Source organism: Sorex araneus, chromosome X (genome assembly GCF_027595985.1).
Source record: "Sorex araneus isolate mSorAra2 chromosome X, mSorAra2.pri, whole genome shotgun sequence".
Lineage (NCBI taxonomy): Eukaryota > Metazoa > Chordata > Mammalia > Eulipotyphla > Soricidae > Sorex > Sorex araneus.
The window spans coordinates 159990013-160002398 of NC_073313.1; the positions used below are offsets into that span (position 1 = coordinate 159990013).

At 66.0% G+C, this 12386-nt stretch overlaps 1 protein-coding gene across 1 annotated transcript in view; it reads right to left on the reverse strand.

Moving 5' to 3' along the window:
• Positions 1–3622: 3622 nt before the first annotated feature.
• Positions 3623–12386, reverse strand: part of LMX1A (LIM homeobox transcription factor 1 alpha) — a 57195-nt gene continuing 48431 nt past the window's right edge. Inside the window, exons 5-9 of the mRNA XM_055122224.1 lie at positions 6877–7043; positions 6631–6708; positions 6446–6512; positions 5252–5428; positions 3623–4228 (exon numbers count right to left, since the gene is read on the reverse strand). Coding sequence (XP_054978199.1) covers positions 4068–4228; positions 5252–5428; positions 6446–6512; positions 6631–6708; positions 6877–7043 — 650 coding nt within the window. The 3' untranslated portion in view covers positions 3623–4067. The remainder of the gene's footprint in view (positions 4229–5251; positions 5429–6445; positions 6513–6630; positions 6709–6876; positions 7044–12386) is intronic.

Consider the following 12386-nt stretch of genomic DNA (forward strand, 5'->3'; position numbering starts at 1 on the left):
AGGAGGAGGAGGAGGAAGAGGAGGAGGAGGAGGAAGAGGAGGAGGAGGAGGAGGAAGAGGGAGAGGAGGAGGAGGAAGAGCAGGAGGAAGAGCAGGAGGAGGCCGGCCCCTGAGCCCCCCGTGGCATCTGGGAGCTGGCAGGGCTGGTGTCCGGGGCCCCGGGGGCTCTGGACGGGTGTGGGGGGTCGGGCCCAGGGTGCAGGATTGGGCGCAGGACCGTGAGCAGGGGCTGCTGGGCTGCCTCAGACCCGGCCACACCGCTGGCCCCTCAGGGCGACGACGGCACCAGCCTCCGGGCCTGCCCGTGTCTCCACAGAGCCATGGACAGGGCGGGACAGAGAGTGCCGGAAGCTTCTAGGACGGACGGGCCAGGCGCAGGCTCGCCTCTGGAGTCCCAGGAGAGCCAGGGGCGATCAGCCCATGGGGGTCGCCGCTGACAGTCCCCCAGCCCCCCACTGGGCTCGGACGGGGCCTCCTGTGGACACGGGGCCGGGCAGGACGGGCCTTGTGGGGCGGGGTTCCGGGGGGGCCGCCTCGCAGGTTCCGCCTCGTGCAAAGGTCCGCAGCGCCCCCCCAGGCTGTGACCCCCCCAGCCCGCTGCTGGCCACACTCTGAGCCCCCCGCAATGGAACCGTCTCCGTGGTGTAGAGAGGGGGAGTGACGGATGCCCGCGGGCAAGGAGGACCCCCAGGGAGCACGGAGCACACCCCTCAGCCCCCCCACCCCCCCCCCCCCCGCCTGGCCCCCGCTCCGGGGTCAGAAGGTCATCCCAGTGGGGTCCGGCCTGCAGCCAGGGGTCAGGTTACTGAGCTGGCCGGCCTGCGCCCGCCCCTCCTGGCAGGGTCTCTGCTCGGTGCCGACCCCACCCGCCCAGCTCCAAGAACTGGGCCTTTGGCACCGGCTGGGGGCGCCGGGGAGTGGGGGTGCCCGGGGGTCCCAGCGGTGGCCAGGGGGAGGCAGGGCTGGGCGGGAGGCGCATCCCTTCCTGGCCCCGTGCACAGACGTGGGAGGGGCCGCAGTGTCTGACCCCAGGCCAGGAGCCGGCCCCCCGCCGGCCGTAGCAGCGAGGGGAGCACAGACCAGCCCCCAAACCCAGGTCGAACCCGGGTCCTGCAGCAGCAGAACCAGCTCCGAGCCCTGCACCCCCCGGCTTCTCGCTAGACCCCCGTGGGGGCTCGGCCAGCGCCCCTGCCCCCCGTGGACCCCCACCCCGCACACACGGCCGGGCCCCGACGTATACGAGGAAGGGACGGAGGCCTCTGTGTGTGGCTTCGGAAGAGAAAGACGCGGATTTCCCTCTGTGGACAGGACCCGGAGCACGGGAGCACCCGGGGTGGGGGGTGGGGGGGACAGCTCAGCCCCAGACCCGCAGCCAGTGGCCACCTCTCCCCTTCCCCGGTTCCACCCTGCGCGAGGTGGCCTCGTGGCTGCTCCCGCTCCGGCCCTTGCATCTGCGTCCCACCAGGTTCAGAAGGGGAAGGCCCGGCAGGCTGCCTGCCCCCAGCCCCTGCCTGCCCCCTCCTGGCCCCCTCTGCTCCGGCCACGTGTCTCTGGGCGCTGGGTGAAGCGTTTGCGCATCCTGCGGCCCGCGGAGCAGAGCCCCCTCAGCCCAGAGCCCGGACAGCCTCCCCAGCCCCCCTCCCCACACGCTCCACGCTCAGACGTCCCCTCACACGTGTGGACCTTCCCCCAGTGGCGAGCCCTGGCTCTGCACGCATCACGGACCACGTGTGCACATGGCTGATGTCCCTGCACGCATGTTATCGCAGACCGCATGCACGCGTGGCTGTCTTTGTACGCATGTACCACAGACCTCGTGTGCATGTGGCTCATGTCTTTGCTTACATGTGCTACATAGTACATATGCATGTGGCTGATGTCTTTGCACACGTGAACTGCGTGAGCTTGTGGCCAACAGCTTTGCACACATATACCATGGACCTCAGATGCACATGGCTGATGTCTCTGTGCACATGTAACACGGAACACATGTACACAGGCTCTCTTCATGCATGTACCACAGACCACACGGGCACGTGGCTGTCTCTGCATACATGTACCATGGAACACCTGTACAAGTGGCTGATGTCTCTGCACGCATGTATCATGGACAACATGTGAACATGGCTGATGTTTCTGCATGCATGTATCATGGACCACATGTGAACATGGCTGATGTCTCTGTATGCATGTACCACAGACCACATGGGCACGTGGCTGTCTCTGCATGCATGTGCCATGGAACATCTGTACCAGTGGCTGATGTCTCTGCACGCATGTACCATGGACATGTGAACATGGCTGTTTCTGCACGCATGTATCACGGACCACATGTGAACATGGCTGATGTCTCTGCACGCATGTACCACACACCACATGTGCATGTGGCTGATGTCTCTGCACGCATGTACTACACACCACATGTGCACGTGGCTGAGACCTTTGCACGCATGTACCAAGGACCATGTGTGTGTGTTTTCTCACGAGCCTCTGTGCATGTGGGGGGCGGCCGGCAGAGGCCGGGACGCGCTCAGGAATTCAGCTGACCCCGACTGGCTGCACGACCCTCTCCGAGCTGGCTTGCCCTGCAGGGCGTGGTGAGACACGTCTGCACACGTGTGTGCACCCCCCCCACCTCTGCGGGTTCTGATCCAGGCGTGTAGGCCGGTGGGCAGTTAGCCGACCCCCCAACTCAGCAAGTGGCGGGGGGCCCCGGGGCCCGTGTCCCCCTGACCGCCTGTTCCGAGCGTCCGGGGCCCAGGCGGTCCCGGGGCCGTCGATGTTATCAGCTCCGGAGACGGGGTGGCCGGCCGTAATGAGCAGGTGCTGACGGAGAAGCGCGGCCTTGGCTGGGCTGACATGGGGGAGGCCCGGCCAGAACCTTCGCAGGTCACGCCCTGCGCCCCCCCCACCCCCACCCCCGCGCTCTCACCCGCCCGGGGGTCCGGCGAGCCGGCCACTCCCGCAGCCCCCGGGCGTCCAGGACGCGTCCCTCGGCCCCGCACACACGCACACAGGGAGGTCGGCACAGCCCGCCTTCGTCCCTGTGCCTCATGGGGGGGGGGCAGTGACCGGCCCGGGTCCCTCCCAGTGCAGGGGACTCGGAGAGCAGTGCTCAGGCACAGGTGGGCCCCACCACAGTGGACACAGCGTCACAGCACGGCCGGGGCTATAAGGACTCAGGGACAGTCCTGAGCCCTGCGGCCCCCCCGAGCGGCTTCCAGGGGGCTCCGCGGCCAGGCCGCGCGCCCCGGGGTCTCTGGGGCTGACTCGGGCGGGAGCTGGTGAAGGCCTCGGGGACAGAGACCGAGGCAGCTCTGGGGGAGCCCTGCACGGCGGGGGGTTGGAGGGCCTGGCCAGCCCCTTCCCACAGGCCCCGGTGTCTGTCCTCTAAGGATGTGACGGGGGCTGGGCATGTTTCTCCCGGGTCCAGCTCCTCCCGCACAGAGAGGGCAAGACTCTGGGCGATGGACACCAGCACATGGGGTCAGCCGTCGCCGCTGCAGACCTCGGGGATGGGAGAGGCAGGACCCCCCCGCAACACACACACGCACACACGCACACACACACACACACGCACACACGCATCCCACCCCCCAGGCCAGCAAGAGTCACGTTTGTAAAAGTAAATCATCTCCTTTTATAACTTAAGAGCATCGAGCGGTTCCTTAAATAGAGTTCACACAGAAAATAAGTCAGTTCTGCTGCATGGCCGGTGGCTGTGCAGGGGTAGGGGGGCAGAGCGGCATAGCCCTGAGCTAAAGCCGTCCGTCCGTCCGTTTGTCTGTCTGTCTGGGGCCCCGCACCGCGCGGGTCCAGCCGCCCCCCCAGCCGGAGTGCAGGGGCGTCACCGGGCACGTCTGGACACTATTCGGGCTGGGTCTGGATTCAAGTCCCTGCCAGGAAGCTCATCTACCTAACGCTAAGGATCGGGCATTGGGGCAGATGGGGGGTGGGTCAGTGCCCTCCCCCCCCCGTGACGTGCCCCCACCCAGCAGCACCCGGCAGTGGTGGCCGCTGCCTCCGAGGGGGGGGGACAGGGCGGGTCCCGGGGGGCCGGCGGCCGCTCAGGAGGTGAAGTAGGAATTCTGCATGGAGTACAGGTGGTCGATGGGGTTGCCCACGCGCGCCTGCAGGGGCCCAGCGTCCGAGGTGGCGAGGAAGCAGTCGCCCAGGGTGCTGAGGGACGCCTCGTCGCTGTCCAGGTCGTGGAACAGGGGGTCAGCACCTGCAGCGGGGACAGAGCCATCCTGAGGCCCGGGCACACAGCAGGGAGGGACACACACACACACACACACACACACACACACACACACACACACACACACACACACACACACACACACACACACACACACACACACACACACACACACACACACACACACACACACACACACACACGCTCTGCCAGAATCGGGGTGCACACACACACACACATGCACACGCACACACGGGCTCCACCAGAATCGGGGTGCACAGATCCGGGGTACACACACACACACGCACGCACGCACACTCCGCCAGAATCGGGGTGCAGGGATCCGGGGTGCATGCATGCTCGGGGACACGAAGTCAGCCCCAGCATGGCAGGACTGAGCACAGAGCTGCGAGCCAGACAGAGGAACAACCCTGAGCACTATGGAGGGAGCCCTCCCATAAAGGCTGCGGAAGGGCCAGGTATGCGGACGACGTCTGGACAGCGGGCAGTGGGCCAGCGCAGAGCTGCCCCGGGCGGGTCTGGGAGAAATGACGCCCGAGACAGAGAAATGGCGCCTGTCGGGGCCGCAGACACCCCAACGTGTCCAGTGGAGGAAGCAGCTGAGACTGGCGGGACCCCTTGGCCAGAGACGTGTCACGTTCCGGAGCGTCTCACAAACACCAGCGCCAGGGACGTGTCCACCCCCGGCTGCACCTGGCCGGCACTGACCACCCCCAAGCACAGAGCCAGGAGTGGCCACAAGTAGCAGGACGGAAGGAAGTGAGAAAAAACAAAACAAAGCCGGAGGGGCGGAGCCATAGCCCAGCGGGGAGGGCGTGGGCCTGGCACGCAGCCGGCCTGGGTTCGATCCCCGCATCCCATAGGGCCCCCCGAGCCCCGCCAGGAGTGGTTCCTGAGCACAGAGCTGGGAGTCAGCCCTGAGCACCGCCAGGTGGGACCCCAAAAAGCCAAAGGTATAAATAAACGAAAGGGAAGCACCAGGCTCGGTGGGGCCGTGGGTGGGCCGGGGTCTGCGCGGGGGTCTCTTACCGTAGGGGTGCATGTGGTCTCCGGGCATCTGCGGGGGCGTGAGGCCCTGCCGGAAGGGGTCCGCGCTGTAGACGCTCTGCTCCAGGCCCAGCAGCTGCTGGGGGGTGGGCAGCGCTGTGTAGGGGGTCATGACCCCGTCCATCCCGGAGCTGCCGCTGCCTCCGCCGCCGGCCGGAGCTGGGGACACACGGCTGGGGTCACGCGCGGCAGGGTGGGGGGTCCAGCCTCCTGGGCCGTCTGGCCAGCGAAGGCCGGAGCCGCATGTCCACACGCGGGTGGCAGGAAGGGTCAGTGGGGGCTCGGGCAGACCCCGCCTCTGTGTTCTTAGCAAACACGTTTATTTATTTATTTATTGGGGGGTCCCACCCGGCGATGCACAAGGGGTCACTCCTGGCTCTGCACTCAGGAATTACTCCCGGCGGTACTCAGGGGACCATATGGGATGCTGGGACTCGAACCCCGGTCGGCCGCGTGCAAGGCAAACGCCCTCCCAGCTGTGCTGTCGCTCCAGCCCCCAAACACATTTTTGTCCCATCTCTTCTGCCCCCCAAGAGCCCAAAGACACGCGTAGTCCTGTGATACCGGGACACGGAGCCGGAGCCAGAGCACTAATCCCGGAGTCCCAGCGGGAGCCAGCGGCCCGAGGGTCCCCCTGCAGGGCACTCTGGCCTTGAAGCCCCACCCTGCCTTCTGGAAGCTTCTGCACTCCCCACAGCCCTGGCCCAGGGTGTGTGTGTGTGGGGGGGGGGTGTCCCAGAGAGACTGGACAGCCGCAGGGCGCTCGCCTTGCAGGGGGCCGACCCCAGATGGACCCGGAGCCCCGCCAGGTGCGGCCTGAGCTCACCCAGGTGCAGTGCCAGGAAAACAAATCAGGGCGGTGAGATCTGCAGCACCTGGCACGGGCGCCAGGGCCACACGGGCAGGGCGGGCAGGGCGGGGAGGGCGAGGCGGGGCTGGACAGGACAGGGCGGGGCTGGACAGGACAGGGCCGGGTAGGGCCGGGCGGAGCCGGGCGGGGCGGGGCGGGGCAGGGCAGGGCTGGACAGGGCAGGGCAGGGCAGGGCAGGGCAGGGCTGGACAGGGCTGGACAGGGCAGGGCTGAACAGGGCAGGGCAGGGCAGGGCAGGGCGGGCCCGTCTCCCACTGGCCCCCCTCGGCCTGAGCCCCTGGAGCGGGCGGGCGGGCGGGGCTCACCAGCGCTCAGCCTCGGGGTGCTCTGCTGGTCCTGCTGCTGCTGCTGCCGGCGTGCCAGCTTCTTCATCTGAGGGAGAGGGCGCGGCCCGGGTCAGAGGGCAGAGGGCAGAGGGCGTGGCAGGGCGGGGCGGGGCGCGGCCAGTTGACTCCCACCTACCCGGCGCCCAGGGAGCCCCTGGCCCTACCTTGGCCCGCTGGTTCTGGAACCAGACCTGCACCACCCGGACGCTCAGCCCTGTCTCCGCGGCCAGGGTCTCCCGCACCTGCGGACACAGCGCGCTGACCCCAGGACACTGGCACGGCGGGGCCGCTTCCCCGATGGCACAGAGCACCCAGAGGACCCTCCCTGCACACAGAGGGGTGGACGGAGGGCTCTGGGGTGGACACAGGGGGGTGGACGGGGCCCAGTGGTCACTTCCCCTGCCTGTTACCTTCCTGCAGGGCTTGGAGGACACCTCGAAGGAAGCCTTGAAGGCCCTCCGCTGCTGGGTGGTCAGGATAGTGCGGGGGCGCTTGGGGCGCTTGTGGTCCTTGCTGTCCTCGCCCTTGCCCGGCCCGTGTGCCGCCTTGCAGAGACTCTCCTCGTCCTCACTCTTGCCTGGAGGGGGGCAGTGCTCAGTCCCCGACGCCCGCCCCGAGTGGGCAGCGCGCCCGGCCGGCCAGCCCGGGGCCAGCGGGGGAGGCGTGTCCACTCCAGAACCCCAGCCCTGGGGGGGGACACGGGCTCTGCGGGCCCCAACCCCCGAGCCGTGCGGGGACAGTCCGGCCCGCCGGGCAGCTGGACACGGGCACCGGCAGGAGGGGCCCCTGCGGGTCCCGGCCGGGTCAGTCACCCGGTTCCGGAACAGTGGCCAGCCCCGACCCCCCACCGCGGCCCCTCCCGACCCCTCACCCCACCCCGGCCCCCGGTCCCGGCCCCCGCTCAGGACTTGGGGCGAGCCGGGCTGTTCCCTCATGGTCAGTGACAGTAACAGGAAGGCCGGAGACAGCGCTAGAAGCTGGACCCCAGGTGTGACCCCAGGTGTGACCACAGGTGTCTCACAGGTGTGACCACAGATGTAACCACAGGTATAAACACAGATGTGACCACAGGTGTCCCACAGGTGTGACCCCAGGTGTGACCACAGGTGTAAACACAGGTGTGACCACAGGTTCACCACACATGTAACCACACGTGTAACCACAGGCGTCACCACACATGTAACCACACGTGTAACCACACGTGTAACCACAGGTGTCACCACACATGTAACCACACGTGTAACCACAGGCATCACCACACATGTAACCACACGTGTAACCACACGTGTAACCACAGGTGCCACCACACGTGTAACCACACGTGTAACCACAGGTGTCGCCACACATGTAACCACATGTGTAACCACAGGTATCCCACAGGTGTGGCCACAGGTGTCACCACACATGTAACCACACATGTAACCACACGTGTAACCATAGGTGTCGCCACACATGTAACCACATGTGTAACCACAGATATCCCACAGGTGTGGCCACAGGTGTCACCACACATGTAACCATACGTGTAACCACACGTGTAACCACAGGTGTCCGGCAGGTGAGGCCACAGGTGCCCCCAGAATGAGCCTGCAGGGCTGAGGCAGGGCCGAGGCCCGTCACAGCCGAACTGGGGCACGGCGTCTCCCTGCCTGCCACTGGCCCTGGTAGGCGGAGGCCCCGGCCCCCTGCCGTGTCAGCAGGGACCCCTCGTCCACCCCCCAGCCCTCCTGGGCGAGCAAAGTCCTCAGAGCCGGGCCATTCCCTCAGGCCTCTCGGGAACGGGGACGCAGGAGCCAGTGTGGCCGCTGCCCCCGCCCCCGCCGACTCGGGCTGCGTCCTGGGGGGCTCTGGGGCCCCCGGGGGGCCATGGGGTGTTAGCCCGGCGCTGGGCCCCAGCTAAGCGACGCCTGAGCCTGTCCCCGAGGCTGTGGTGGGGACAGGGTTCTCCGAAGCCAGTGCTCGGTGTGGGTGACCTCAGGGGTCCCAGGGGCTGTCACCCCCAGCTTTCCCGCCTCGGCAGACCTGGGACAAGAGTCTCTCCTCCTGCCAGGCCGGCTCTGTGGGCCCCCGCTGAGAAGCGTAAAGGCTCTGGAAGGTTCTAGAAAGCCCCGGAAGGTTCCTCTCCTTCCCTTGGCCCCGCTCCAGGCGGACCCTGCATCCGTCACCCCTTTACTCCCGCTCAGAGCCCGAGCTGGGTCCATCCCCGTGACGAGCTGGGCGTGGAGGTGACCTCGGTGCGCGGGCGAGAGGCGCTGGGGTCTCTGCCCGCCCGCCACCACCTGTGCCCGCCTCCGCCCGCCCCCAGCTCTTCATTAACACCTCCTCTGGCACCGGGCGGGCGCCCAGCCGGCCTTCTGCTCCGGGGCCCAGGTGACGCCGGGGCGCGTGGGACGGAAAGGGACGCCAGAAGGAGGCTGTCACTGCGCAGCCGTGTGTCACCCGTGTCCGCCCCGGCGGGGGCTCGCAGGAGGCCTGTTTGGGAGGAGGTGCCGGGCCCGGAGGGGGGGGACGTGGAGGTGGCGGCAGCTCCAGGGCCTCACAGCCCGGGCTCCGGCTTTGGTTCCTGCGTTGATGCTATTTTCACCTGTGTCACCGCAGGACTATGGGGGGTCCTGGGGGACCCAGTGGTCGAGAAACGCTCCCGGGCCAGAGGAGGAAGACAGCGGGGAGGGCGTTTGCCCTGCACACGGCCGACCCGGGTTCAATCCCCGGCATCCCGTAGGGTCCCCCGAGCACCGCCAGGAGTGACTCCTGAGTGCAGAGCCGGGAGGGACCCCTGAGCATCACCGAGGGTGACGCAAAACAAACACCGTGGCAGGCCGGGGAAATGGGTCGAACCGGACTCGAGCCTCGGTCTGCGGACGGTGTCTGGGGATCAAGAGTCTCCGGGCACACGCTCAGCAGAGAGAAACGCTCACGGTACTCGCAGCGTGGAGGGCTTGCAGCGGGGCTGGCCGGGGCTCCTGGCCGTGGGGGATGGCGGAAGGGACCGTCCGTGAGCAGCGGGGACAAATCCATGGGGGACGGCAGGAAGTGGGGGCTCCCCGCCAAGGGCCCCGAGTACGGGCTCAGGACCCCGGGGACGAGGGTGGGTTTCGAAGAAGCAGAAGGGAGCAGGAATGTTCCAGAGACCTTGCGAGGCTCGGCAGGGAGGAGGCGGGGCGGGGCCGAGACTGTCCGGCCCGCCCGCTGCCCCCATTTCATTCCCCTGGGCCCAGTTCCCGGCGCTGGACACCGACCAGCTGTGGCCACTGCTCATGGGGCTGGCCACGAGCTGCCACGGCTCTCGAGGCTGACCAGCGGGTCCTGGGGGGGCCGTCCCCGAGGCTGCCCACGGCACTGGCCAGACGGCAGCCCTGGCCGCTCACCCCTCCCCCCCTGGCCACTCACTGCCCCTGGAACCAGCTCTTGGAGTCGCCTGGCGGATGGACAAGGCGCCGGGGCCTGCGGGTGGCAAGCAGGGGGGCGGTCAGCACCATGGCCAGAGCCCCCGGCCCCAGAGCTGGGCAAGAGGGAGGAAGGAAGGTCCGAGCGTCCACCCTGGCCCTGCCCGTCTGTCCCAGGCAGGAGGGACCGTCCGTCTGCAGGCGTCACGGGCACAGCCCGGCCCGGCCCGGCCCCCCGCGGGGAGAGTGTCTGTGTCCCTTTGTCCTGCTGTCACAAGCCGGTTCCCCGGCGTCACAGCCCAGCTGCCAGCGCGGAAACACCAGCTGTGGTTGCAGCCCCCTCCCCCCCCCCCCCCGCCACCGGCTGCAGAGGGGGGGGTGTCGGCGCGTCCTTGGCTGCACACACGAGCCTCGCTGGAGCAAGGGCGCGCGGGCGTGGGGGAGGCCGAGCACCAACGCGGGGAGGGGGGACGTGGCACGTCTGCGGGGGTCCCTGGTCGCCCGCTCCCGAGACCCTCAGGCGGGGTCTGGAACCTTCCGAGCAGCCGCCCGCAGCCCCTCCCCCAACCGCGTGTCCCACAGGCCAGTGCCCCCAAGTCACCGCCTGTGGCTGCGTCCGGCCTCCTCCCCAGGCTGGACGTCCCCATGGCCCCCCTGGGGGCTCTGTCCCCGCTGTGTCCCCGCAGGGCCCGGCTCCCCCGGCCAGCCCGTCCTCCTGCCTGCTGGGCTGCCCGGAACCCCTCTTTCAGGGCTGCCAACCCTGGGGGGCATCCAGAGGGAGGAGGCAAAGCCTCACACACCTGGGCCTCGGCCCTGCTCCCCACCTCTGCCCATCCACCCACGCTGCGTCCCGCCCCGCCCAGGCGCCCACACAGCCCAGGACAGCGTCAGCTCCATGGCGCCCGCTCTGAGACACTTCGGAACAGCTCCAACCCAGTGCTCAGCGCACCAGCCAGCACACACACACACAGCACACACATGCACATATGCGCACACATACACGTGTATGTGCACATGCATGCAGCACACATGCAGATAAAGATGCACACAGCATGCACATGTGCACACGCACACAGACACGCATAAACACATGTATATGCACATACATGCAGACACATACACATGCACACACGCACGTGCACACACATACACACATACACATCTATGTGCAGAGACACATACACATGCATACGCACACATATGTGCACATGAACACATGCACGCACATAAATATAGCATGCACATGTGCAATATACACATGTGTGCACACATATATACACATGTATGTGCACATACATGCATATACACAGGCACACAGCATACACATGTACACATGCACATACATGAGCACGTGCATACACATACACACATATATACATGCACGCACATGTGCACTTGTGAATACACATACACATATACACACTTGTGGATGCACACACACGATATGGCCCATGATGCTCAAGCACCCCAGGCCGTGTCCCCTCGCCTGCGTCTCAGCCATAGGATTCTCTCCCCCGAGGGTTCCAGCCGCTGGGCCTGGACTCATGCCGCTGAGGGTGTCTCCCAGGCTCCGAGGGTGCCCCCAAATATTTGCTCAACTGGCCTCAGTTTAATTTAGCGTCGGTCTGGGAGGGGGCCCAGGGCGGGCGGGGCCTGTTCTCAGGGCCCCCAAGGCCAGAGGGGCCTTAATTACTGGGACTGCCCGAGGAGGCTCGTTTGCATCTGAATGGGCAGGGAGGGTTTCCCCTGGCCCTGGATGGTTCTGGAGTTCTCAGATAATGGCCAGCACTCTGTGATTCCTTCAGGGCGGCAGAGCAGCAGAAGCTCATCTGCCCATCAGCGTCCGCAGGACATGGGCGCTTGCCACCCGCCCACTGGGCACAGGCACAGGGACAGCCCGGGCCGGCGGGACCCAGCCCCAGGCAGGCCGATGCCGAAGGCCAGCTCCTGCTCTGACAGACACTCAGGGACAGAGACCCGCCACGGGCCAGGGGCGGGGCAGGCAGAGCAGGGGGGTCCTCTACTCACACCCACACTCACACCCACTCACACACACAGTCACATACACACACTCACATATACACACACAAACTCACAAACACACTCACACTCACACACACACTCACTAACACACACACTCAAAAATACACTCACACCCCCACAGACACATAAACACTCACATACATATACACACTCACGCTCACACACATAGATGCTCACCCACACACACACACACACACTCAAAGACACACATATACACACACATACACTCACACGTATATGTACTCACACACATGCACTCACATACACATATACACACATACATGCATACACTCACACATGCACTTACACATACACATATACTCACACATACACACATACTCACACACATACACATACACTCACATACATTCACACATACATATACACTCACACATGCACTTATACATACACATATACTCACACATACACAGATACTCACACACATACACATACACTCACAAATACATTCACACATACACACATATACATTC